This window comes from Amblyomma americanum, chromosome 11 (assembly GCF_052857255.1).
Source record: "Amblyomma americanum isolate KBUSLIRL-KWMA chromosome 11, ASM5285725v1, whole genome shotgun sequence".
NCBI classification, from domain to species: domain Eukaryota; kingdom Metazoa; phylum Arthropoda; class Arachnida; order Ixodida; family Ixodidae; genus Amblyomma; species Amblyomma americanum.
The window spans coordinates 16,601,088-16,628,927 of NC_135507.1; the positions used below are offsets into that span (position 1 = coordinate 16,601,088).

At 48.2% G+C, this 27,840-nt stretch overlaps 2 protein-coding genes across 5 annotated transcripts in view; both read right to left on the reverse strand.

Annotated features, from left to right (window-relative positions):
- The window catches only part of LOC144109941 (inaD-like protein), a 472,911-nt gene extending 471,144 nt beyond the window's left edge, over positions 1-1,767 (reverse strand). The window contains exon 1 of one of the 3 annotated variants that reach the window (XM_077642714.1): positions 1,420-1,767. The gene's annotated coding sequence lies outside the window, so the exon portion shown is untranslated. The remainder of the gene's footprint in view (positions 1-1,419) is intronic. The other 2 variants (XM_077642718.1, XM_077642715.1) reach the window with 2 other exon arrangements.
- Positions 1,768-15,852: 14,085 nt separating this feature from the next.
- The window catches only part of LOC144109920 (uncharacterized), a 116,199-nt gene continuing 104,211 nt past the window's right edge, over positions 15,853-27,840 (reverse strand). For both annotated transcript variants that reach the window (XM_077642690.1, XM_077642691.1), the window contains 5 exons: positions 22,338-27,322; positions 21,533-21,658; positions 19,911-20,086; positions 16,939-17,037; positions 15,853-16,135 (listed from right to left, as the gene is read on the reverse strand). In XM_077642690.1, the coding sequence (XP_077498816.1) occupies positions 15,989-16,135; positions 16,939-17,037; positions 19,911-20,086; positions 21,533-21,658; positions 22,338-27,322 (5,533 nt within the window). In that variant the 3' untranslated portion in view covers positions 15,853-15,988. The remainder of the gene's footprint in view (positions 16,136-16,938; positions 17,038-19,910; positions 20,087-21,532; positions 21,659-22,337; positions 27,323-27,840) is intronic.

Genomic DNA, 27,840 nt, shown 5'->3' on the forward strand with positions numbered 1-27,840 from the left:
TGACAAAGTCTTCAGTTTTAGTTTAGATATTCAGAATACGGTTTTGAAAATGGGAAGAGCAGGTAAACTTCAATGGGAAATATCAAGGTTTCAATGGGCCGCATTTCATCGCCTTTCGGTTCGCGCGATCCTCCTTTTCTGCCGGACACGAAGACTCGCACGTATTCCCGGCATGCGGTTCCTAGTAGTCATCTCCAAGGGCTTCCATTCCAAACGCAACGAGGGCACCCTCCGGAACAGGAGGATAATAATAATAATTGTTTTTTTTGGGCAAAAGGAAATGGCGTAGTATCTGTCTCATATATCGTTGGACACCTGAACCGCGCCGTAAGGGAAGGAATAAAGGAGGGAGTGAAAGAAGAAAGGAATAGGTGCCGTAGTGGAGGGCTCCGGAATTCCAGAGCCCTCCACTTACTTTCCCCAAAAATTTACTTTCCCCAAAAAAAACAATTATTATTATTATTATCCTCCTGTTCCGGAGGGCGCCCTCGTTGCGTTTGGAATGGAAGCCCTTGGAGATGACTACTAGGAACCGCATGCCAAGAATACGTGCGAGTCTTCGTGTCCGGCAGAAAAGCAAGTTTGAAGGAAATGCAAGGAATGCTCGCGCACGAGAGAAAGCTAAGGCAGTTGCGTTGCGGTGACCGGACGAGACTGTCCGATCCGGTAGTTACTCATGGGCGAAAATAAATGACATGGTGAAATTTATTCTCATGACGTTGCAAAGGTTGCCGCGCGTCGGCACACATTTCCTCATCAACGCGCACGCCTTGACTCAATGTCGCGCAAACCCCTCTCTGAATTAATCCTGACTCCGTAAGCCTTCGTGCACTAGGCGTGCCGACTATTTCACGACTTTCGTTCCCGCTCCTTCACCGTTTCTCGCGTTTCTCGTTTCCCTTCGAAGCCTAGCTGTGCCTATTCGTGCGAGCTTCCTTTATTTGTTTCATTTCCAACACGGGCGCTGCGACTGAGAAGGCGAGCGACTCCCCGCCTTTCGTGTTTGCCTCGTGCCCCTCCTGAGTGCAGAAACCGCGTCCTCCCCAGGAACCTTCGCCCTAAGAATGAGAGGGTATTCATAAAGGCCTGTGTACACAAGAAATGTTAGCCCGGAGTATGGTTCCGGCCCCCACCCTCGCCCTCAGACCGTGCCGCTTACCCTCCCTCGCCGACACGTTATCATGTCTTCTCTCCCTCACCCTTCGATGATCCCTCACCCTCGCCTCACTGAGTGAAATCCTCATGAGGTGAGGGTGAGTACGTCCTCACGAGGGCTCACCCTGGTCGGGATGCCCACTTCTGGTGACGACACCCTTGACAACGCAGTCTCTGTACTTCTTCCAATAAGGTTTGCGTTAATAAAGTAACAACAATATGGCCGCTATAAAAGCCACACTAAACATTGGCTGAACATCTTACCTGGGTCCACCTGGGTCCACTTTCTCGGCTGCGGAGAACTGGAGCAGCGCTGGTGTGGCCGTTCTCACAATATTCGCGTAGCGACATTGAAGTTGTCCTTGCACTGACGAGGTGGGACGTCCGCACATTTAAGTGATTCGAGCCCCTCACACTGAAATGGTCATGTCGTCCGCGCATCGCCAAAAAATCACCTCAACGGCAAACGTGAACGCTTTCGTGAAACAGGCGCTACAAGCCACTGAGGCACAAGCTCTGCTCCCTCCGGAGACTAAGCCGTTCTGCGTCTGATGCACTTGCCAACACGCCCCGATTATAAGCGAACAGTACCTAAACCTGGGACTAAATGAAAGGATGACGGCGCCTTACACCTAGCCCGTCGGATGGTCGCGTCAAAACTAGGGGAAAAAAAAAAACAAAGATAACTGATGGGGCTGCACTTATCAGGGTTCTGCGAATCTACGGCCGCGTAGTTGACGATGACCGTCCTTTTTCTTGCGCTGAGCGACGAAGCAGCAGATAACGTCGCCCGCTGTCTAAACTGAGCCTGGAGGCTCCCTAGTCGGGGAAATTATTACGGACGTTCCGAATTTTCCGCCGCAGTCACTGCAACGCGTCAACAGCGGACTTAGCGTTTGCACTACACTTACGGCGCTGCTCATGCGCTGAGTTTCTGCTTGGTGCGGAAAAAAACACGAGATTTTCTCGCGCTGCAGGGGTTTAGAAAATGATTTTTTCTTCGCTGCGAAAACTCATAAGCCATCGCCTCTTCCGTGGCCACAAACTTGCCATAGGCAACAACCGCTAATCTTCCTTAAATAAAAGATTAAACAGTACGTATTAGTTAATTAACCTGTTTTTACAATTCCTTACGTCTGCCTTAGTTAGAGCTTGCTCATGTAGAGGTTGTTTTTCTCGAAAAGTGTTTTCAAGATTTTTATAATTCTTTGCTGAAACGCCAGGCGTGCAGCAGGTGTGCAGCATGCACTGTACGGCGATGACATCGACCTGTGGGCCACGCCGGGCTCACTCGGAGACATTTAGGCCAACCTGCAGGAGGCGGCGAATATAGTGTACCGTTATGCTCGCCACTGCGGCCTTCAATGCTCCCCCCAAAAGTCTGAATTTGTGCACATACGCCCCTCACCAAAGTGCATAGCCAGAATTGCATTGTCTCTTGAGACAGGTCCAATCCCTGAACATGTCGAAGTCCGGGTACTGGGGCTCTTCATACATCAGCACAGACGGTCAGAAACGATATTGGCCAAACTCCGTCAGGTGGGGTACCAGGCGGCCGCATGATCCGCTGGGTTTCTAACAGGCATCGGGGGTTACGATGCAAGGACGCTTTGCGGCTGGCGCATGCATTTGTTACCAATCGAATTCTATATTGGACTCTGTACATCTACCTGCGTAAGCAAGACCAGTATGCATTTGAAGTCATCGTCCGCAAAATCATTAAGCGGGCTCTGGGCCGCCCCGCGAACACCTCCAACCAGCGCCTCCTTGGGCTGGGCATGGTGAACCCATTTCGGGAGCTCCCGGAAGCCCACTTGGCCAACCAGTATACACGTCTCTCGAAGACGCCGTCGGGTCGCCGCCTTATTTCCCGACTACACATACAGCACACCACTATCATGGAAGAGCGCGTACATATTCCACCCCAGTGGAGATGCGCCCTCTTCCCGTGAACATGAACCGTGAGGACCATAATGGCCGGCGCCTGGCGCGGGCGGAACCCTGGCCCGACACTATGAATCGAAAACCGGCATATTCTACTTAGATGCCTACGGGCAACATCATGGGGGACGGTACACGGCCGCAGTCTTCCACCAATCCAAAATAGTGAACGGCCTTACTTTCGGCTCCCGTGACATAACACACGCTGAGGAAGTCGCTATTGCGTTGGCTGCATCTCATCCCACTTCCAAAACAATTATTTCCGACTCGCGAGGAGCCTGTCGGTACGTTTAGCAGGGCTGGGTACCGTACATAGCCTATCGCCTTCTCCAAAACAGAGTCTACACCGGGACCCGCCGCGGTGGCTTAGTGGTTAGAGCGCTCGGCTACTGATCCGGAGTTACCGGGTTCGAACCCGACCGCGGCGGCTGCGTTTTTATGGAGGAAAAACGCTAAAGCGCCCGTGTGGTGTGCGATGTCAGTGCACGTTAAAGATCCCCAGGTGGTCGATATTATTCCGGAGCCCTCCACTACGGCACCTCTTCTTCCTTTCTTCTTTCATTCCCTCCTTTATCCCATCCCTTACGGCGCGGTTCAGGTGTCCAACGATATATGAGACAGATACTGCGCCATTTCCTTTCCCCTAAAACCAATTATTATTATTATTATTAGTCTACACCGGGGACCCCACTCACCGGAATATCGTTTGGGCTCCTGCTCACACGGGCCTTTAGAGGAATGAGGCAGCTGATGCCGCCACACGCGCGCTCTCTCATCGGGCATTCCCTTCCGGCCCCGACGATCAGGAATTCGAATTCACTCCGGCTTACTCCTTCAAAGGCATTGTTTTAGTCTATCAATATGACCACGGCATTTACCACCGCCCGTTGGTAGGTTGTGAAACTTTATTTCCAGCGGATATAGAGGAGCGACACGAAGTCGCCCCCCGCTTAAACGGCGGCCGCTATCCCTTGGGCAGCGGCGGCGTCTTCAGCCACCTGGAGGAGCTTGATCTGTATCCCCGGGTCGGGGCTGAGCAATAGAGCCTCCCAATGAGCAGAGTCGGTAATGAAGTGACTCGCGGGTAGGGACTGCGGGCAGTTCCAGATCATATGATTTAGATCGGCTTTCGCATCACAATTTTTGCATTTGTTTGAGTAGAGTCCTTCCGAATAGAAGCTACACAATTGGGGATTTGGATAGGTGTTAGTTTGAAGTTTACGCCAGGCTTTGGCCTGTTGCTTGGAGAGCGTTTTATCTGCTGGGGGGAATCTGTCTCAAAGGCGAAGGAGTGCCTTCTGCTCCGCGCCTCTATACCAATACTTTGCTGTTCCCGGCAGCTCGCAGCTGTCTGCACTGTGCGGAAACGTCTTCGGATATCGAACCCGACCGCGGCGGCTGCGTTTTTATGGAGGAAAAACGCTAAGGCGCCCGTGTTCTGTGAGATGTTAGTGCACGTTAAAGATCCCCAGGTGGTCGAAATTATTCCGGAGCCCTCCACTACGGCACCTCTTCTTCCTTTCTTCTTTCACTTCCTCCTTTATCCCTTCCCTTACGGCGCGGTTCAGGTGTCCAACGATATATGAGACAGATACTGCGCCATTTCCTTTCTCCCAAAAACCAATTATTATTATTATTATTATATCTACCCAACCTGGGAGGACTGGGAGGCGACCCTGCTAGGCTGCTCTGACCTATAGGCTGAAAAGGCCCTGGTTGAGCGCGCCCGGGCAGAGGCCGACGCCCCTGGTGTCCCGTACTAGGGACCCCACCTAGTGTTTGTGAAGGCCGGTCCCGTAAACGTCGGTCCAGTCATACCTTCATGTGCCTGTATTCGAGGCAATAAGTCTCTCACCACCACCACCAGGCATGTGAACTGGCTCAAATATAATTTTCACCATAATTAAGGCTGTCATTTGGGAAAGTTGTAGCTGACTGAGAGCTTAATACGGCGAAGAAACAAAAAAAACAGAGAACAGCACAAGCACTCCCTTGAAACTGCAGTTTTCGAAGAAATGTCGATAACAATCAGCGCTCCGTCAGGGGCTCACCGGTTTCAAAGGTCATGGTCCCGACCTTATTATCATCACTCATCAGGGAAACTGGATTTGCGCGTTGCTTTCACATGCCAGCGGTAGCGCGGGTTCATCACTTGCTCTGTCGAGGCCTTAGGAGAGTACACCTTTGGAAAACAGAAGATATAAAAAATGCTCGTTTGCCGGTCGACATCGATCTCGGAGGAACTGGGGCAGGAAACCCATTTATTATGACCGAAGTATGAATGTGTGACACGGAAGCCCAAAACTTTCAAGCGGAAAGCGGTGGCGCCCGAAGAGAGAACAAGGGCAAGACCGAACCGGCAATGGATACGGATGGCCGAGGATAGGTTTCATTTTCGACCAGCCAGAGCTCAAAGACCGAGACGTCCCGTGGAAACTCTTCGTCGATGACGCCTTGCTGACCGCATCGTAGTTACTTCCCTTCAATGGTCGTTTTATCCGTTTTATCCAGTCAATGTTTTCGAAATGTTCATGAGCCAGCTGCTGTGTTTTTAAAGGGAAAGCTTTACTGGCCGCGAACTTGCGATTTCGCCATGGCGGTGCTTCGAGGAGGCACATGACGTCACAACGCGCGCCTCACCGCAGATATTTCTCTCTCGCTCGCTCCCTAGTCACTACTGTGCATGCGCCGCTATAGTAGCACCGAGCCACAGGTGTTCCGCCGCTGCGCAGCGCCGCGCCTTTCCTCAAAATCCAACTTTTAATTTTCAGTTTTCTCTTTCTTCTTTCCCTCCCTTTTATATTCTTTCCTTTATGGTGCGGTTCGGGTGTCCACCGAGTTATGTGAGACGGTTGCTGTGCCATTTCTTTTCCTCAAATGCCAAACAAAACAAGTGAGCCGAAGGCGTTCATAGAGATCATTGGCGTTGACAACTTTGCAAAGGACGTTCATTTTCACGAAAGGAAAGGCGCACAACAGGCTCCGTGGATCAGTAGAGACCTCAATCTCGCTTTCATGTACGTGACGTTGGTGTCCAACTGCAAAAGCCTGATTTTATTGCGTTCCGCACACTGGATAGGCAGCGCGCCCTCCCTGGCACCCTAGGAGGAGTTATGCAGTTAATGGTTGATTGCGAGAGATTGATCACCAAATGACCGCTGCGGCCTAGCTATTGCCGCATGTCAGACACAACGCTGACAGCGTTAATACATTATGGCCACATCACTCTCTCTCTCACCACCGCCGCATGTATCAAAGCACGAATGAGGCGTCCCCATATCCAGAGAGCCAGTTATGCGCCTTTCCTTTCCTCAAAGCCATCGCCGTCGAGAACGTTGTCAACTCCAACGCCAATGAACACAGTGAACGCCGACATCTTTCGCTATGTATATCTTGGATTAGCTGCGCTAATCCACATTATTTTTTTGTAAAGGCGATAGCCACGAGTTTGTCACACGATGATCGAAAGCATCGCTGCTCATCTACGAAAAGCAAATTATATAAGTGTGCTGCTACGGGCGCTGAGACCCCAGATTCGACTTCATACGGTCCACGCCGTTTTAGCGTTATCGCGTCAAAAAGTAATAAGAAGTCACAGTCGGAAAACGGCTGCTCTTACTACTTGCTACATATGAAAAGTTTTGATACTGCGCCATTTCCTTTCCCCAAAAGCCAATTATTATTAATATTATTATAGTTATTGGATACATCCGTACGCACAACCAGATTTGATGCCTTCTCTAAGACCACTTCGCCTCGCTGCACTCCCCTACACCCTGAGGATCAGTTCATCCTTGACGTTTGGCGTTCCTTTTTAGCTCTCCATCTGTTCTCTACGGTGCGACTCAGGTGCGCATGGGAAGAGTGAGACATACTGCATCTTTCCTTTCCCAGGGACCAAGGATCATTATCATATTTTTTTTGGTAGTGTGTGTGTGGGTGTGTGACATGTAGACCCAATCTTTCAGTGCTACCAAATAGCAATGTTTTCCATCGAAACGCTCAAGTGAAATAACTGCCTAAAAGTCTTACGCAGGTACAGGAAAAATATCATGCTCGCAGAAAATAAATGCTCTTTTTCGAGAATTAGGCAAAGCGTTTTGCAAGCAACTCATGAAAACCCATATGTTCTTCTTGTGTTCTTCATAGCTTGGTAAAAGTAAAGAGAAAACGGAGTGAGGTTAGACATGCAGTCGAGAACATGATGTATTAAGCTCATGTATTTTGATGACCCGCTTCGCTTTCAAGTGGGAATGTGTATGTATCGCGAGAAAAACAGTGACACTTGCCTAATAATTTCAGTTTCGATTCTCGTTGTGTATATAATCAATAATAATTTCTCTTTAACGGCACTACGTGTCTGCGACATTGAACCGTTAACACTCTCAAAGCTATAAATTGTACACAACGCTGTAACCCTCAGATAACTGACCTTTTCACGCGATCTCGTTGAAGCCCGCATCGGACCTTAAGAGTATGACGCGGTGAAGGGTGCCTACGGTGGCTTGAGGGTCCTCTGGCGGACCTTATCGCTGACATAAACACTCTTGTTGCCCTCACGTACTGCTTTATTACATGTCATTATCCGTATTAATTGATGACGACACTAATTAACTGAATGTTCCTGTAATGCAGTTCGCTTATTGGACGAACGGTTATCAGTGGTGTAGAGGTATTGGGCCCGGCTTCAGACCAAAAGGAACCGCCAACCTCCCCCACACCCCCATCTTCAACATTCAGAAGGGTTCCACCCATCTAAACCCTCCAAAACCTCCTCCCACCAATCACCTCTCCTCCCTGAAAACTTCCTCACTGAGCGGCGCGTGCCCGGGACGCTAGCCGGGCACGAGCAGTTGGGCCCTAGACGCCTGCTATGTTACACCTCTGGTTTTGGCGCTCCGCTGCAACCCCGCGATTTTCCGACGGTACGGTGACTGTCAGGGATCTATTGTAAAGTAGAGATTGACAAATTCCGCATATGTGGGCATTAACCCGGTCGCGGGGGCCGCATTGACGCCATCATCAGGAAGGCGACAAAGCGAGCATTGGACCTCCCGCCGGCTACCTCCAACGCCAAATTGAAGGCATTGGGGGTGCTAAACTCCTATCAGGAATCGCGAGGAGCCCACCTCGTGAACCAATGTACGCGGCTCTCACAGACGGCTCCTGGGCGCCGCCTTTTAGACCGCTTACACATCCAACACATATACATACCAGAGGGGACGGATACCATACCTGTGCTGTGGCGCCATATGCTCTGGGTTTCGTTTTTAAACATTAGGATATTTTTCAGTTGACTCTAGTTCCCTATCTTTGTACCACCGTTCACAGGGGTTCTCCCAACCTCACTTTTACAGTTGATGTCGCTGAAAATACGTTCTGGCAAGTGTTTGGTCTCTTTTAGCGCGACCAGCTGATGGACCTTGCAGCTAAAACTGGCACTTCTCGGAACGTGCTCGCCTGATACCTTACCGATGACGTAATCGGTCAGCGGAAACGCTACCCAGCCCCACACAAAAGGCTAACCACAGAGGAGGCGGTAGACTCGCGCAGACTACCAACCGGTACCTACCCGCACCTGCACAAACTACACAAGAATGTCCCTACACAATATGCAGACGAATGTCCGTGGTGCCACGGTAAACCTACACTAGAGCATGTCACATGGACCTGCCCTAAGGCAGACTTAGAGCCTAAAATAGACCACCCGAGTGTGACACAGTGAGAGCACTTGCTGGCCAGCCAGGACGAGTAAGCGCAACAATTTCTCCTACACCGAGCAACACTGGCCGCTGTCAAGTGCGGCATCCTGGACCGAGGATCGACCACGGCGCCCAGAGAACAGTTTAAATTTGTCGCCAATAAAGTTTTTTCCATCCATCCATCTATGACGGCGCGCTTCTCTGGTGCTGTATGGTGCTCCTGGTCGCCGCAGCTCAGCCTGCCTTCACGCTGATGTCGGACTCTCCACCTCCTCCCCTTTCCTCCTCGCGCCTGGTTACGCCGACGGCGAGGCACGCCGCTCAGTCTAGGAACGGGGCCTAAGAACTGTGCTCTAAAGGTTTTTAGGCAGAAAGAAGACAAAGTGTCAGCTATACTTATCTACTAGCTTTTGGCTGTGACGTACAACGACGCCGACAGACGTCATTTATGGCTGAGGAAGAGCCCAATATAGATAACGATGCAAGCAGAAACATTTTCGCAAATGAACACTTCAGATTCACGGCCTAAAAAAGCGCCACAAAAATGGCGATTTAGTATTGGACCATTCAGGTATAGGCAATGTAGCACGTCGCTTTGCACAGGCTAATCGTAACAAGCGATCACAAAGTAATGAAAGAAGAAGGAAGAACTGTTCGAAGAGGTTAGTTCTTGCCGTCTCAAACGGTCGTACAAATGACTGCGATAGCAAGCGCTTCGCGATCATTACTTGTGCCGCGGGCGGCGGCTCTCAGCAAACAAACTTTCTCGTTACGATCGCACGATGTCTCGGCCCGCTTCATATATTTCTGAATTGATGCTTTCAAAAAATACGAACGTATCCGGCATAGGCGCATGAAAACATCACTGAGTGAAAACTGCGCCAGGTACCAAAAAAAAAAAAACCTGCAAGGATAGCTCCCGCGTGAAAGTGTTTAGACGTGTTCGACAGATAAGCGCTGATTGTTTCACGTCCGGAGGGCCTCGCTTCGATTCTCTCGGCTTTGAAGCGATAACAAGCCAGGAACCAGTCGGAAATGTCTTCTGGAAAGGTTAAATGTAAAAAGAGAAAACAACGGCAGCAGCTACCAAAACAAAGCCTAATACGCAGATACAGGAGAGTATAGATGGTCTCGTCGCATTTTGCAGGTTTTCAAAGTGAAAGTTTGGATCTTTTTTCCCACCGTTCACACGAATGTTATCCTGTTCTTAGGTGTGTTACAGCTTCCTGAAAATATACGCGAGCTAAAATCGTCGACACTTGGTAAATATTGAGTTCTTTACTCTTTATATATTTGTTTCTGTCGCTACCTTCACTAGCTCACTGCTTTACAGAAGGAAGTGCTGGAATGAGTTAACTGCCAAAGATATACGACCGATACCTCTCCTCAATTAAGTTCCATTCTCTTCGATGCTGGTGTTGAAGAAAAAGTGCCAGAGATGTTGACGGTGAATGCTGGCAGGTGATTCCATTCCTTCATCGATTTTGGGATGGTCTGGCCTATGGTGTATGGGGTTTAACGTTCCAAATCGACTCTGGCTATGAAAGAATCCGTAGTGGAGGGCTCCGGGTAACTTCGATCACTTCTTCAGCGTGCACTGACATCGCACAGTACACGGGCTTCTAGCATTTCGCCTCCATCGAATTGCGACAGCGGCGGTGGGGACGAAGCCGCGTTTTTTGAGTCAGCACTCGAGTACCATAACCACTGAGCCACCGCGGAGAGATTCGCGAATGAAAGAGTTTAAAAGGATAGGTACGATATGGAACTTACCACTATGCGGCAATAATCAGTGGCCATAGACATTTATAAAGGCCCTGAGGGTAATTAAACCTTTAGTCGACTGTTTCAACGATTCTTTGAATTAATAAGAAGAACTGGGTCTTTTTTACTTTGGAAAGCAGGCTAGAAAAATGTCAGATAAAGTTCTGAGAACAGAAAGTTCTTCTAGTTGATTCTGCTGCGTATACGAAGGCATGTAACAGCAGTAAGCATCTCCGCGGACAAAACAAAAACACGAAACAAACTGCGGACTTCAATTGAAGTTTTAATGGAAGCATAGTAGGAGGCTTTACAGTAGCATATGCAGATGCTTTTATTTTATTTCATCTTTTGACAAAATAGTAATTTCCGCATTTTAGTCCCAAGCCTGCTGCCATGCTTCCATTACGGCTGGAAGACGCCTTCTTTTATAGGTAAACTTCCTTGTATTGGTCAAACAAGGATAGCTGCATAGCTTTTTTTTTTTTGGCAGAGCTTTCTGCGCCGATGTGCTTGATTTATAGTCGCATGTTGATTTTATTTGTTAGCTTTTCTTACGATTCAAGATAGTATCCTGGTTTATCAGACAAGGTCGTGTGTAAAATGTGCTGTGCCTTTTGGCTAAAGGTCAGCGTTGGGAAAAGAGCCAGGAGTGACTATCGGGGTCCCCAGTGAAATGACGCTTTCGCGAAGCTCCAGCCGAGGCTTTTACTTGATTCGAGCATTTCACTTGGCAAATACATTGAATAAAAACATTTTTCCACATTTACTTTTACAACGATACTTTACAATTTCTTACAAAAGCATATATGTTGTAACAAGTAAAGTCCATGCTGTAACAGAGCAATCCAGCACGAATACGACCATATAAATATCAAAGAATAAAGCAGAAGAATTAAAACACGGGAACCTCTTACAATACGAATCGAAACAACGGTCTCTTACCTTTAGGACATCTCCTGGTGAGTTTTAAACAGAAAAATGAACACGAGAGGAAAGATAAAGGCACAAACACTTTATTTATTTGGGATTCTTTTTTCTTTTCTTTAGGCGAACGAAAACTGTTGTTTACTGACCCCATGCGCATATTCGGCACTACAAGATTACATCAACAAGTGTGGCCTTACACGTAGGCAGAAAAATTTTGCACTTTAGCATTTCCCACTATTCACATTTGCCACAGCAGGTAAAGGAAATGCTGAGTATTTTGTTTTTTCAAACAAGAACGCAAACACTGACGCGCCTCGTGCTGAGTCAAAGAGACAAACCACGCGAATTATGACAGGCAAAAAAGTGAGCACCTTCTCTTATCATGCCGCGCAAATATCCACAGATGGAACAAGAAATAGAATGACAAAATATCTAAAAGCACGAAAGCCAGTGCCAGCCTTCACGACTGCATAAAAAGGAATCTTGGTGCAATGTGTTATAAGTACAAGCTAATAGGAAACGACGAGAACTTGCTTCATACGCTTAAGTAATGCTGAGAGAAAAAAAAAAGCGATGCATTAACACTTGGAGTGTATATGTGTAGTCGGTGGCCCTAATGGCGGCAGTGAGAAGTGCGAAACCGGTTCATATAACTACGTGAACAGATGCATGAGTTAGACGAAATTGCAAAGATGTCTGGTTAAAGCCCGAGTCAGGATTGCAGTTTTTGATTGAGAGGCCTTCATCCCCTATATTTTTCTCAAGAACGACAATTTTTTTTTACCACCAATTTCGGTGTAACTTCCTGTTACTTTCAATTATGAAAGGTGGCGAAACGCGTCCACAAAAAACTTGTAACATAATCCCGCAAACTCTTCAAAGTAATGCACATACAGGGCTCTAAACCGCATAGGAAAGGAAACAATCAGTTTTTATTTTCGCTTGTGGAAGGAATAGAAAAACGTGTCACAAGGTAACGGTGAAAAGAGCTTAGCTTGCGGTGGGCAACGTCCTTTCAAGGATCTTCGAAGATTCTGTGAGGCGTGACTTCCCAAGTTTTCTACTCTTCGTGCTTTCAAGCTTTTTTTTTTTGCTTTCATCATTGCTTTTTTCACTGCTTGGTAGTTCCCTCGTCGTATGCCTGTGGACTGGACTATCTTGTTTCTCAAACACAAGTCTAAGAGAACGTCCGGACTGGGAGAAGTCACAATGGTTGTACTGAAATATTCGTCTATGTGATGCTGCATCTTTCGTGTTAACTTTCTTGTCCATGCAGCAAAATACGCCCAACAGTATAGCTTTCAGTTTGATATACGCATTTTCCATGTGACAACGCTGCCTAGTGAACAAGCTACTTTATCTGGTGGCTACGTAGGTTTTAGTCCGGAGTCTGATGGGACCAACTAGCCTTCGAACGTCATGCCGATGATCTGATGGGTGCTTAATTTGCGTACTAAATGAAGTTATTTACTACCAATCTACTACCAATTTACATTCTGTCAATGTTGGAAATTTTCATTTCATTCCAGTACCATGTGTGGTTCCTTGGTACATTTTCTTGCTGCGAGTGAAATCTCTCTCTTCATATTGGCCTTTCTGTATTGCACGCTATCCAATGTTCTTTGAACTTTCGCCCACTTTTTTGGTGATTTGAGACAGCAGTATGATTGTAAATTAATAAAATAAGTACTTCTCTTTGTAAGCGTGGTGCACGTGCCAAAAGCCCCGGCCCCCCGCTACTGTCCATTGCCAGCAATGTCACGCCACAGCTGAAGAGCAGGCATCATCAGCTTTTACCTCTCTCTCAATCTATCTCCTTCCTCTTTTTCTCTCTCTCTCTTCCTTCTCCTTCCTTCCTTCTCACCTTCTCTTTTCGGGGTGCGCTATTTCTTGGAAGCCAATGCGCGAAACGAACTCGTGACACGCCACTGCTCTCATCAAGGGAAGAGGTCGCAGATTTCAGAGAAAGGGGAGGGGGGGGGGGGGGCAGCTATTTCCGCGTACACAGTGCGCTCTCACGGCCGCGCCTGTTCTTCTCAAGTTGACTGAGTACACACACGAGGCAGCAGTGAGAAGGCCGAATAAATTGCCTGCCTGTGCGCGATGTTTCGTGATGAACACTTTCTTTCGCCTTCCCCGTGTGCCGAGTTACTGGCCTTCACTAGGCCATGCTCTCTAATCTACTCAGTCGATTCCTTCCCGTCAGAGATCGATAGCAACTGTTGCGAGCGTATTCGCTTGAAGAAAGGAACCCGAAAGGAAGGCGATCACGAATTCAGCGCGTTCCGTGACGTGTGAACATGTGTTTTTACTGAAGGGCGTAGAGACTAACGACTTTGTCTTGCGCGAAGGAACTGCAACTAATCTATTTCTCTAACGCGCCTTCTGCGGAAGTGGAGCTAAATTTCATGCTCGCCAGAAGGATGGATGCTGAATTTAAGTAAATCACATTTTTCAGTGTAGGTTGTATAAAAAAATGTAACCGCAGAAACAGGTCACAAGCTCGCCCAAACATAACCGCTCCCGAGAGCATTGTAATCGATGGACGAAGAAAACCCGCATGTTGATTTCTACAGACAATTTCTAGTTCGTTTCTAGGGTGAGTACAGGCCATACGCTGAAGGTTGCTACAATGGCTAGAGAAAAGCCCAATAAAATACGCCACTTTGTGCCTAAAGAGACCTCTATCTAAACAGCTATACTTGACAAAGTGCACTTCTTATACTAATCGAGGCTCCGGATCAACTGTGTTCGCATGCAATTATTCGTATTTGGATGACTAAATGTGCGCAGAAAGCAGGAACTGAAATCAAACACGCTTTCAATTTCACATTGCGTTTTCTCGAAGCGAAATGCATCGCAATAAATTAGGTATTCTTGGTTCATTGGGTGTTTAACCGGTGTTCTGATTTTACAGCGCAAGAACTTCAAGACACGCCAGTGTGTGGCGAACAGAATTTTCCCTTAACATAAGTGACCTCTAGTTTTCATCGGTAGAGACTCTTTTATTTCGCGAAATATGCTTTGACAAAGTAATTGTATCCACGCATTTGATTTCTTTACATGCATCAAACAAACAATAGATCAAATAAAATGCCGAGGAAGGCTCCGCAATGTAATGCCTCATTTGCGCACTCAGCCTCACAAGCTAGAATCTTTGCTTTTCGCCTGGAGACTGCGCAATCTAACCGCAAATGCCCACGGCCAAACATGGCTTACAAAACGATACATAACGTTACACCCGAACCGTCGTTTAAAGTTTACAAGATGTTCGATTTACGTACAAAGCACCAAACTAAAGAAATTTAGTCGATAACTGGCACATCATGAGCGTTTTTTCAGATTGATTCACTCTAACCGAAGCGCACCTTGCAGGGTGTGCCTCAAGTTAATAATAATCGACTTAATATGGTTCGTTTTTTTTTTTCTTTCGTCCGTAGAATCCGTACCTTACGCGCTGGGAACGCCGGCTCAATTCTAGCGTTCTGATTGGTCGCAAAATTTGGCGTACAAAAGTATCTTCTAACGCTTTACTGTATTTATGCAATAGTTTGAACAACAAACATGTCTTCTTATTATGTTAAAGTTTTTATGTAATTGCACTAACCCTCGGGTAAATGTTGCGTGAAGGTCTACCCGCGAAGGCAAGCAACCACATGTATTGTAGTTACAGTAGATGCTCTCAGCTACGAAGACAGAAAATCGACCGTGAAGAGAAATTAAAATAAAATAAATGCACAACAAGGTACTGAACCCTCTACGGACTAAAAGGAGAACAATTAATATCAAAGCTTATAAACAGGTGCATCATTGCAACGTAGAAGCAGAGGCTTGCATCGGCGAAACAACGTGAACGTGAATCAATGTCTACTTACGACGCCCTACGCATCAGTTTTGCATTTGATGCTATCGCTCCGCTCGAGTCTAGCCTCAGGGCTGGATCACTGTGATATATGATACACTCATTAAGCCTCACCTACCCTCTGCAGCGAAGCCACAAGGGGCACCCAGACCGAATACGTATCACAAAAAAAAAAAGAGGAAAAAAAATCAGCCTTCATAAATTCGAAGAAGCATTTTCCCCTGGCTTGTTACGCAGCAAGCACATGCCCTATCGTGTACGTTTCACTAAAGCGTAGCCTTGGCTTTCGACTTTGGCTAGTGTCCCTCTATACAAGTAACTTCACATATATATTTGTTTTCTGTTGCTGTTGTTTCTTCAACAGGACAGACAAAGCACACAAAAGTGGCTTTGGCGCAAAAGCGAGTTTGCTCTTATGAAACGGTGCGTTATCTCGGTGAACTGCAACTCAGTCTGATTTCAACTGAATTTGTTTTCTTTTCTGGATGTTCGAAGCGAGGAGGTAACGAACTTGTAAAGAACACTGTGTATCGTAACAATGCGCATCTCTTTCTGAACTTTCTTTACACTGCCTACTATTTATTTCTTTATTATAGAGTATGACATACATCTGAGGCGCTGGCGGCTGGCCTCGTTCCTAGATAGGGCCGACGAAATAGAACGAGTCCCTGAGGAATGGCGCCATCACGGATTGGGTTTCTTTCTTTGTGAGAGTGACCTGAATCTTCTTCTTCAGCAGATCCTCCCGGAGGTTCTTCACTTCTCTCTCGGCGTGCGTCCGTAGCTGCGAGGAAAAATAAGCAACAAGAAAACAAAACTAGGATAAGAAGTGTAAGAAACAATTATGTGCCCATGCCTTGTAACGTTACAGAGTGTTTCGCATGTAAGCATCAGATTTTAGCATCAGAGTTTGCGCCTGTGTATGTCCCTTTCATGTCCTGTTTTGCGTGTGGGAAAATTTTTGCAAAAGTACGAATTACCAACTCATCCAAAATGCAATGTACACACTCAAGCTATTGCCAGTTATCTCTGTCATGTGAAAATAATTTTGCTAACGAACCGCACATGCAATAAAAGAGAGAGTGCTGCACGCATGTGACTTGCTGATGCTTTGAAGATGCTGATGCCTACTCTCACGAAGCAACTGCATAAGGCCTCTTCTGTAGGCGTCCCCTTGAAGAAGCTGGCGCTACCATTTCATATTTATTAGTAATTCCACTTTACACTCGACATTTATCAGAATAAATCAAAAACCTATTGTGCGTTCACAGACTCAGTTTAGGCACAGTATGTTTGGTTTGGTTTGCGAGGTTTAACGTCCCAAAGCGACTCAGGCTTTGGGGGACGCCGTAGTCGAAGTCTCCGGTAAGTTCGACCACCTGGGGTTTTTTGACGTGCACTGACATCGCACAGTACACGGGCCTCTAGAATTTCGCCTCCATTGAAATTCCACCGCCGCAGCCGGGATCGAACCCGCGTCTTTCGGGTCAGCAGCCGAGGGCTATAACCACTGAGCCACCACGGCGGCTCCATAGGCACAATAAGTAAACTGGAGCGTGGGTACTCTGGTTAAAGCTCTTGACATACCCTAACTTCGGCTCCGAGCGAGATGCGGGTGTATTCCAGGCGCCGCTTCAGGTCTTCTATTTCTTGGAGCACTTTGGCGATCATAATCTTGTAGCTCAGCTGAAAAATAAATGGATAAGCAAGGCATGAATTGTATTGTGAATATCGCAGATAGCGTCACTAGCTTAATCAAATAGAAATACATTTGCTACTTTTCGACGTGACTGTACTAAAGAGGGCAGAGTATCTTTGTTAAGGAGTGAAGCTCATGGTATGATATTTAAGCTTCACCGCAAAAAGAATGCTCTCAGTTTTTAAAGCCCTCCTCCGAGGCCAAGAAACAAAAGGGTAGCTATCAGCAGCACATCTACATTGTTACTCTAGCATATTGTGCGACTACCTTCTAAAGCACTCCTCAAAATTACGCGAGGTAGCCTGTCGATACGCTATTGAAGTGCTGGCGTTGGACGTAGCATTATTCGACTTGATTCTAATTGCATGTGTGATGTATACGGCTACCATACAAGCATCATAAAGTGAACAGCGCAATCTGAGACAGAGGCACCGTGAGACGAACAATGGGAACAACACAGCGCTATCAGTTGTGTTTGTTCTCATTCTCCGTCTTACTGTGTGCGTGTTTGTCAGATTGCGCTGTTCATTTAATGGTGCTTCGTAACCAACTAGCCCACCAAAACATCATAACCATACAAGCCAACTTCACCGCAAATTTGTCCGCTGTTCTCTCAGATCCCTTAAGGGACTGATGCTAGTTATGGCGGCTGCTTCAGTGCGTTCCGGGCAATATATTGCATTTCTCGACCTTATACCTTAAGTGCAGTCGGGGACAGAAGTCTCTGGACCACGCATACCTCAAACGCAGCCGATAGCTCTATTAGCCGGCGGCTGGACATCACACACAAGGAGATGAAAAGACAGCTTTTCCCTTTCGCCTCCACTAGCGTGGTCGCCAGTCGCCAACTAATGGCAGAGCTACCGGCTTCGTTTCAGTAACACGTGGTCCAGGAACTATTGACCCTGACTGTACACTGTAACTTACGGCGACCTGAACGTAGTTTACAAAACAATTTCCAGCGCATGAGGACCACTTTGAGGAATGGTAATAGGCAAACATTAAGAGCCGCCAAGAGTTCACAAATAAACGCTGAAAGCACCGACAGTACTTGGAGGCATAACGTGAAGGCTGTAGTGATCATGAAAAAAAGACTGAATGTCATTTGCGATTCCGTGTTTGAACCACGATGCTTTTTGGTCTCCTTAATTTGTATTGCGGTCTTCGCCCTTTCTTATCTGTTCCGCTCAGATTTCAGGGTCTGTCCGCTAGAAGGAAAAAATGGGTCGCGCACTTGCGCTCACTCTTTTATTCTGTTTTTCCTAATGCTGCGTTCACCAGTTAATAATAATAATAATGATAATAATAATCATAATAATAATAATTGGTTTTTGATGAAAGGAAAGGGCGCAGTATCTGTCTCATATATCGTTGGACATCTGAACCGCGTCGCAAAGGAAGGGATAAATTATTTTCGTCTGTTTGTAAACAGTGCTTCACCTACTGTATTGCGCTTTTGAGAAGTATCATTTTGTAGTGAAGTGTGTGGACAAGACTCGAGAACGTGCAACGCTTTCGAGAGTCTCAGCTGAATAGTGCGACCAGGCAGCAAATAACTAAGACTACCGTAAAAACTATTTAAATAACATAAATATTTAACTGGCTGGAAACTGTATATATTGTGAAAGAAGCGGCGAAAATCGTTATCTCTACTGCAAATACACGACCCTTATTCCTTGCAACGCAATCATCAGAACAATGTGCTGATAACCAAGCTCGATGCAGCGCATCGAATAACGAAGAAATAAATTGAACATGGGTGTCTTGTTTCGCCACCTTACACCACAATGATATATTAGAAAAAGTCACAATAAGCAAATAATAGAAAGCCACAAAAGGATATGACAGAATAACGATCAGCACCCTTCCGTCCACAATGAACCAGGTAAACTCAACATGGAATCGTACAAGATTTACAGACTCGCCCTTACAAACAGAACGTTTGAACATCGAGAAAAATGTTGTGGCGTAGTAAATGTTTAAGCAAGGAGCTTGCCTCGTGAAGGTAAGTGAGAATAATAGGTGCCGACTTCAGCGCGAGGTAGAAAGCTGATATATTTCGCTACGGAATACCTACAGCACGCACACTTTCTGTCACAAACCTCTGCAGAACGGATCAGCACACATTCACCAAAGCCAGAAAAATTGGAAAATATAGTTTGCGTAGTTGCCACCATGTTCCGCATGACGCTGAGCATTAAAAATAGCGGGGCAATTGTGCTTTTACAGTATATTGATTTTCTGAAACCGTCAGAATTAGTCGGGGGCATCCTATGAGCCATTTAAAGCGAGGTTTTGCCGTACACAGGGAAAGTAAGACATAACTACCAAAACGTTTGAGTAGTATCTAACCGCTCTCTGTAGTTCCCTCGCAATTGCAAGTGAAAATCCGCTACGGTACGGAGTGTTCGCCGCTAGCGGCAGACACATTGCACTAGTTAGTAACGCTCAAGACCATCATCATCCGGACAGCTGAGATAGTCTTTTTCTTCCACTGTCTCGCCACATTCAGACGGCAGCCTCCCCAAGTACCTTGTTTTTGGTTTTTTTTTGTGGGGGGGGGGAGGAAATGGCGCAGTATCTGTCTCATATGTTGTTGGACACCTGAACCGCGCCGTAATAGAAGGGATAAAGGAGGGAGTGAAAGAAGAAAGGAAGTAATAGGTGCCGTAGTGGAGGGCTCCGGAATAATTTCGACCCCCTGGGGATCTTTAACGTGCACTGACATCGCACAGCACACGGGCGCCTTAGCGTTTTTCCTCCATAAAGACGCAGCCGCCGCGGTCGGGTTCGAACCCGGGAACTCCGGATCAGTAGTCGAGCGCCCTAACCACTGAGCCACCGCGGCGGGAACAAGTACCTTGTTCGAGGGCTGCTCGAAGCGAGGGTAGCCGGTGAGGCGCAGCTCTCCTTCGACCCTGGCCAGGAGCTCCCGGTGCAGCCGCTCCAGCTCGAGCCTCCACCGGGAGCTCTCTTCCTCCAGCTTGGGCGTGATCTTCTTCTCCTCGGCGTAGCGACGCCGCCACATGTCGCGGGCTGCGCATTATCAACAAGTCACGAATCCAGTTCAAAAAGGCAAACAAAAAATTTGCGAGAAGATCTCATTTGTATACTGTAACCAAAAATATTGTGGCGAATCTTTGCAGTGTTTGTTCCTTCTTCAAATCTGCCGCCACACCATTTTATCGCTTTATTTGCGACGCAAGACGCGGCTAGATCTACCTCGATTGATCTCAGCCAGGCAGGGCTGATTCTACGTTGTTCCGGAATGTTCTAGTAACTTTGCACGCTTTATCTCGAAAGTTCGCTATCAGCTCTAAATTGAGCACGGCCGACAGCGGCTGGCATGCTGTTCGACGACCACCGAGCACGCTTGTTGCTACGCCACCGCCAAGTGATTCAGTCCATTGTGGGCGCAAGTCAGCCCAATAAGCAGTTTTCTTTTCGAAGACCATTTCTCCGTCTCCATCGCTCTTTCGACTGCCGTCACCACTACGCGACAATATTCTCAGGCGGAACAAACTTAATGAGATAATTTAATGTGATTTTAACGCTATCGTATTAAAGTCCACATCGAGAAAAAGATGTGTCGTCCATAATAAAATTCGCACACCGGCCAAAGAAAAGTGACGTAACCAGACAGGCAGTGACGCAACTTCTGATAAAGGCATCAACGGCTTCTTCGATTGGTATTGTACTGCCAACACGCAATAGAATTAGATGTCTCTGGGAATTTGCTTAGGTACTATTAAGCAACCTTCTCACTTCAAGACGAAAACTGTCTCCATAAGAATGACAGAATTTCGGTTCTTGTGTTTATGACAATCGCTTCTTGTATTTATGACATGTTTAAAAGACCTTGGAATAGACTTTCTCGATAATATCAACTGGGAACAGGTGAGAACGACTCTCTTTTTGCCACTCCTACTACGAACCGTTGTAATTTCATGACCACCACTCAAGCACAGGAACTTTCTCCCTAGGGGGTTACCTACTCTGTAGCAAAACACAAAAGCCAATTTTGTCGCCTCAACAGATTTTTGTAGTATTTTTGGCAATGAACTTGTATGAACAACACAACTTTTCGTAGCATTGTGCTGTCCCTCTGGTAACAACAAAACTATAAAAACTTGACATGGAAAAATACTACAGCACTACAGAAAATTGCGGAAATACTACAGCAAATCTGCCATAACATCTAAACGACACAACATTCTGTCGTATTTTGGACGAGCTTCTGTCGTTTTTTTTTTTTCCTGGACTGAATAGCTTTGAGAATACATGCCCGACCTGCAGCTTCTGCACAAAACCTCTACTGTTCTTTATCACACGCCACAAGCAGCCGCTAATTATTTATTTATTTGATTTGAATATATGTCACGAAGTTCGTTGCAATGACGGTTGCAAACCATTCACCCAGCCGTCAATTACCCAGCCATCGCGGTTAAACGTTGCTGTGCATAGCAGGCCAACATGCCGTACCTTGGTCTCGCGTGGAGGTGGCCTTGCTCTGGAGGAACTTTGCGCGTCGCAGCAGGTCTTCCCTCTTGGCTTCGCAGGCGAGCCTTTCCTCCCGCAATGCATCGAGTTTTTTCTGTAGCCTCGCGACTGCGAAAAATGGGACACAAACAAGAAACCAGCAGCAGCCATGGGGATTTGCTCTTTCAGGGGAAAAAAGAGACTTCCAAAAGTAAAACACAGGAATGAGAAGTAAAATAGTAAAAGATTTCGATGCACGAATATTATTGCCTTTACACTTGCACACTGCTTTTCAGAAAATAGAAAACTCGTTTGTAGACAAGCGCAGAACATTTCCGAAATTTAGGAAACAATGCAGTTTGAGGACTGGCTAGTCTGTGTAACTAAAGGGCGCAATCCAATCACGGCCATTGGTTGTGTCTGGTGCAGTCATCTTCCAGCTCTCAGGAAGTGATGAAAGACGGCAAGAGATTGAACGAAGACGAATTTGAATTGAGCACTTCAACTAAGACCAGCTTTGAAGTTTAACTTATTGTTTCAAAGAGGAGTTACACTTTGAAGTCACAAAGTTTTGTTATGCAAATTTGATAAATCTTGACGAGAAAATGCCGCTCAGGACGAAAAAAAATTTGCTGAGGCTACACTTGAATATTTTTAACGGCAGTTATTTCTGCGCGTGCACGTATACACACTGACACACACGAACACACTGGGGAAGAGACAGAGAGAATCACAGGAAGTAGACAAAGAGAGGGAGTGTGACCTGAACGAGATGTGCGAGGTGTGCGCTTCCAAGGGGCTCTCTTACTCTCAACGACTCCTTGCTCTTCCATGTTTACACTCCGGCTATGCCTGCCCAGAAGCCTGGCGGCACCTTTGTCCAAGCGCTGCTCGGGCGTCGTCAGCGCAGTTCTGGAGGCACCCACCGGGGCCTGGTCGATCTTCTCGCCGTCAGAGCGGACCCTCCGTACGCCTCCGGTCCCGGCTATGGAATGGCCTTTCACGTTTCGCTTAGGCGCCGGTTTGAACCTCGTTGGCAGTACGTCGACACCTCTCGGCGCCTTGATTCTGGGTGGCTTAACACCGCCCCCATCCTTCTCAGCTTTGGTCCCCCGGATTTGTGGTTTGTGCACGGCTGGTATTGGTACCTCGGTTACGGTGCCACGGCTTCCACGGCCGCTGCTTGAAGAGGTTGCGTCAACCGCGCCATCTGCATCCTCTTCTTGACTTGGGAGGGAGTCCTTGTTTAGTGGTGGTTCGTCAGCTAGTATACCTTCGTCGAGGTTTTCACCTTCGCGGAGGTCTTTGGGTGACGTCATCTCGGCTCTGCTTGTGGCTGGTGAAGGCGTGCTCGTGCAGGTCCCGTCAGCAAATGCGCTGTCGTCCTCGGCACGCGACGTGTCCAAGTCAGTGGTGGGCGAAGCACGGTCCGTCGTTGCAGCAGGTAACGATGCTTCTGCTTCTTCTGTAACTTCCTTGGCATCGACATCATTCGCTGTGTCATCCGGTACTGCGTTAGTTTCGATGTATTTGCCGTCCTTCGTATTGGCACTGGGGTCTTCAGGATTAGTCGCATCCTGTTCTTCGGCATTGACTGCGAGATTGTCAACTGTTTCTTGCTCGTCGTCCGCGTCAGCCTTTGCATCGCTCAAGTTTGTAGTCTCACCTTCCGACTCTTTTACGTCTTTCATCTCTTCTGGAGCCGCACTTTCGTCAGCTTCAAGCTGTTCCTTGCGCATGTGGTGGTTCGAATGACCCGAGTCTTCTGCATTGCCACTTGTGCCTTCAAGGTGTATCTCACCTTGACCCTTATCCTCACCACCTCCTTCATCGGCAGCAAGGATCGGTTCCGCATTATCGTCTTCGGTCTCAACGGCGGGCGCTGAATCCGAAGAGATAGGGTCCTCACCGCCGTGGTTTAGCGTCGGCTCATCTCCTGCGTCCTGTTGTCTATCGGAAGGTTCAACCTCCTCAACAACTGCGTGAGATGGTTCTTTATCTGTCACTTCGACTTCGTGATCGCTCGCCGCCTTTAATACACTATCGCCCTTTCCATCTGGCATGTCACCAGACTCTCCCTGACTATCTTCATTCTTCTCATTGCTTGTGACGTCAACTTCAGCGTCTTCATTAGAGACATCTGAATGTTGATTTACAACTTCGTCAGTTTTATGAACTTCTGGGTCCTGCACACTCTCTGTTTCCTTCTTTTCTTCCTCTTCCCCAGCCATATCGTTCCCTAGCGCGACATCAGCACTGGCACTTGTGATGTTTGCTTCTTCTTTTGATATCTGGTCGTCCTCAACCACCTCTGATTCGGTGCCCTGACCATGTTCCACGTTGTCTCCAGTGCCGACGAGCGTGCCGTTTTCAGCTGCGTCTTCTTCATGAACAACTTCCGAGACTTCTACGTCATCAGAGGCTGGAGAGGGCACAGCGTCTTTTTCTCCATGCATGTCTTCTCCAGACTCTTTCCCAGCTCCGTCGCCAGCTGTAGAGCTGTTCATCTCAGGCTCATTGATGGCTGGCTTGACTGAGTCCGCATGCTCGTCGTTTTCGACAGCGTCTGTGCTGCCTTCATTAATGTCCGTGTGGGTCTCTGATCGACTTACACTATTTTCGTTATCTGCCAAGGACTCAATATGTGCCTTATCTGACTGCTCGTCTGTTTTTTCGCTACTTTTGATCATATCGATTCCACTTGTAGGAGTAAGTTCGTTCTCTTCAGCTTGCTGTTCCTGCGAGACTGGTGCAGAGTCCGTATTTCTTTCATCAGCCTTGGCAACCGACGCTTTAATGTCGGCCTCCTCCGCTGCAGCTTCCAGATCCGGAACATCATCGTCGTGTTCTTCTTTAGCAGTAGCTGCAGATTCCTCAGTTTTTTCAATAGCATCGTTGATCAAGTCTTCATTATGGTTTTCATCGTCCTTAGATTCAGATGCTTCGGCGACGACGGCTGTTCCTGGCCGAGTGCCCACCACTGATACACTCCTCTCTGTATCCATCTCAGCTTGTCCGTTGACTGCTTCCCCAACTTTTAAGTCGCTTCCCTTGTCATTTTCATCCTTGGCAGAAGCGTTATCAATATCGTTATTTGTTTCCTCAGTAATCGCATCGACACCGCTTTCTCCGTGTGACAAATTTTCACTGTTGATGTCTTCTTTCACACTTAAAGGTATTTCTTCAGCCTTATCTGGTGAATCCTCTGTTTTTTCAGAAGCACCTTCAGCTGCTTCTCTGCTATTTATATCTGCATTAGTCGCAACATGCTCTTGATTATCAGAAGCATCGTTTAGGTCGTCTTTGCTTTCGGCAGCTTCTATTTCCGGTGCTGTTTCCGGCATTTCGTTCGATTTTCTGTTCCCACTTAGCGACCTTTCTGCATCATTATTCGGTGAGTCATTTTCACCGTCAGAAGCTTCCTGGACAGCTTCTTCGTTGTTCTTATCTACGGTAGTCTGAATATGCTTTTTAGCATCCCAGATGTTGTTTTGGCCGTCGTTGGTTTCACCAGATTCCGATTCTTTTGCTGACTCAGGCGCTTCAAGCAACTTCTCCGCATTATTCTCATCATTCGCCTCAACGTCCTCAGGCTTGGAATCTGCCGAATCTCTGGGTCCAATAAACTGACCCTCCTCCTGTGCTGCAGCAGCAGTGTTCCGTGGGCTGTCATTAATTTGCGCTTGCTGGGAGGTGAACGGCACCTCATCAGGCATAGCTGGTTCCCTAGCTTGGCTTAACGCATCTTCACTAGTGGGCACCACCGTTTCTGCTGGCGTATTGTCATTGTTAGCCGATATGTCATGACTTTGTGCACTATTACCTTCACCGTCGTCTTTAGAATGACCCGCATGTATTTCGTCTAATGTTACACTCTCTTGTGTGCCGTCGTCGGGTTCTTCAGCCCCTTCTATTGACTCTACCGGCTCTGGCGCTTCTAAGAACATTTGCGGCTTCTCTTCAGTATTGGTGTTACTCATTATGTCATCTTCTCTTGCGTCATTGCTGTCGCCGTTCGACTTTAAGTCGTTACCTTGTTCCGATATTCCTTGCGGTGCTGAATCGTTACCGACCCCGTCATGATCGCTATATTGTTTGGTGTCCAACGGCTCTGGAGATTTTTGTGAGCTTTGTAACTCAGCTAATGCTGGTTGGATTTTTTCAGCCCCGATACCATTCTCTAAACCAACGCTACCATTTTCCGGGGTAAGAGAATTGCGCTGAGTTATGTTTTCGTCACCGGAACCTTCATCATCTGCGGATACACCTTCGTCTACGCCATGCTCAGCGACGCGTTCCTGTCCATCCAAAAGATGGTCTAACTCTACTCCTGACTGTTCCCGCTCCAGGTTACCAGGACCATCGGCAGGCTGTTCGCTATCATCCTGAGGCACGTTATCGACCAAAGTTGCCGCGCTGTCGGCTAGGCTGCTTCCGTCAGCGTCCGTCGTGTTCCCGCCTCCAGTAGTCCTTGCATTGCCCTTGTCTCCGTGCAAGCTCCCGCGTGTTTCGCTCTTGCTCAAAGACTTGTGACTCCTGGACCGGCGTCGTACGCCGCTTCCACCACCTCCGCCCTTGGACGAGGATCCGCGTTCCTTTATAGCCTTGCCTGAACCGTCGGTCGCGCTCCCCGTCTGCGTTCCCGTGTCTCCCATTTCCGTCACGTACACTTCCACGTCGAAGGTCCGCTCCCTCTTGGGCTTCTTGGCCGCTTCGGTCGCTACGGCGTCGCTCTTCCTGTAGCTCTCAACCACCGTGCGCGCCGTGTCGATATTGGTGACGGCGTGTCTCGTTGACGTCTTCCTGGACGCCTCATCGCGGTCCCGCCCTCGCATCGTATCGCCCCGGCGGACGTACTCCCGGATCTCTGACTCTTCGGCGTTGGCTTCGGTCGTGCCAGCCTCCACCGCGGGTCTGCCTGGAATCAGTCGAACCTTGGCGACCTGGACAGTGACCCCCGACTGGCCCCGAGACCTACGACCCTGCCGATGCTTTTGGGTAGCACCAACATTGTTTTCGCCGCTCATCGTAGTCACCGCAGGCGTCTTCGCGCCGGCCGCAACTTGCTTGCTGCCGGCTCCTCTAGTCACTCCTGCCACACGTGTCTTCTGCTGCTTGTGTTGCTGCTGCTGCTTTTGCTGTAGCTGCGGCTCTACGGTGGGGTACTTACTCCTTCGGTAGGCTTTGTCGCCACCACCCGTCGTCCTCCACGACGTGCGCTGACTTGGCGCTGCGGCCGCCGCGACGTCACCTTCCTTACCTACGGCGGGCGCGACTGAGGTCTGCGACTGCGCGACTGGTTCGTTCTCTTCTTCCTCGGTTACTTCGAGGCGGTACGGTCCTTCCTCCTGGAAGTAGCGCGACTCGCCTTCCGGTTCCCGAACCTCCCACCTGCCGCCGTCCCTGACCTCGGTGTCCTTATCCCTCTGCTCGTCACCCTCCTCCTCCTCGCTACGCGCGCCCTTCTCGGTCTCGGGCGCGAACCCAGCGACCTCCCGCCCCTCTTCTCCCGAAGGCGACGCCTGATCAGCGTCGGCGCGCGCTTCTCGTTCTGAGGACGCCTCTTCCGCACTGCTGCTGCCGCGATCCTCCCGTGCACCTTCCGCGCCTGCTTCCGGTTTCTCTTCCGCGTCCGCTTCCTGTCCGGCTTCCCTGTCGCCCCCGCGCTCTACCGGAGCGGCGGTGCTCGACCGGCGCGAGTCGGCTTCCCGACTGGGTCTCCGCCGCGGTCGTTCGCTCTCCCCTTCGATATCTTGCGAGACTGCTTCTTCGCTCTGTGCTTGGGATTTCAATCTGCAAAAAGAAATGGAAAAGCGCACAATTAGTGAAAGCAAATGACGACAAGGCTAAGAACTATTAGAGGGTTATAGCATAAAACGATCCGCAACAGTGATCGGCTTCGGCGAGGCGCCAATGAGCGCAGAACGCCCTGAGGGCGCGAGATGGCGCCACATACCCATCAGCTGCGTGCGCGCCTGCCGTGTAGGGACCAATCAACGTGTACGCAGTGCTGCCCCGCGGAAGCCGATCACGTTAGTTCATCGCGAACCGCGCTGTAATTCTCTATTCTTTCCTGAGTATGTACAGCGCGTGCAATAATATGGATGTTGAAAGACAACACAAAAGAAAGGCAATGCGAGCCACTCCTTAACCACCACGAAAACTAAGTGTGTAATCTGTAGCTCGCTCGAAAAGACAAATCTGAATTCTTCTCTCGGCTAAACTGCCTCTTTACTTGCTATCAAATCCCTTAAAAAGGCGGCATTTTCCAGCGGGTTTTTTTCCGCCCCTCACCTGGTGCATTACTCCTA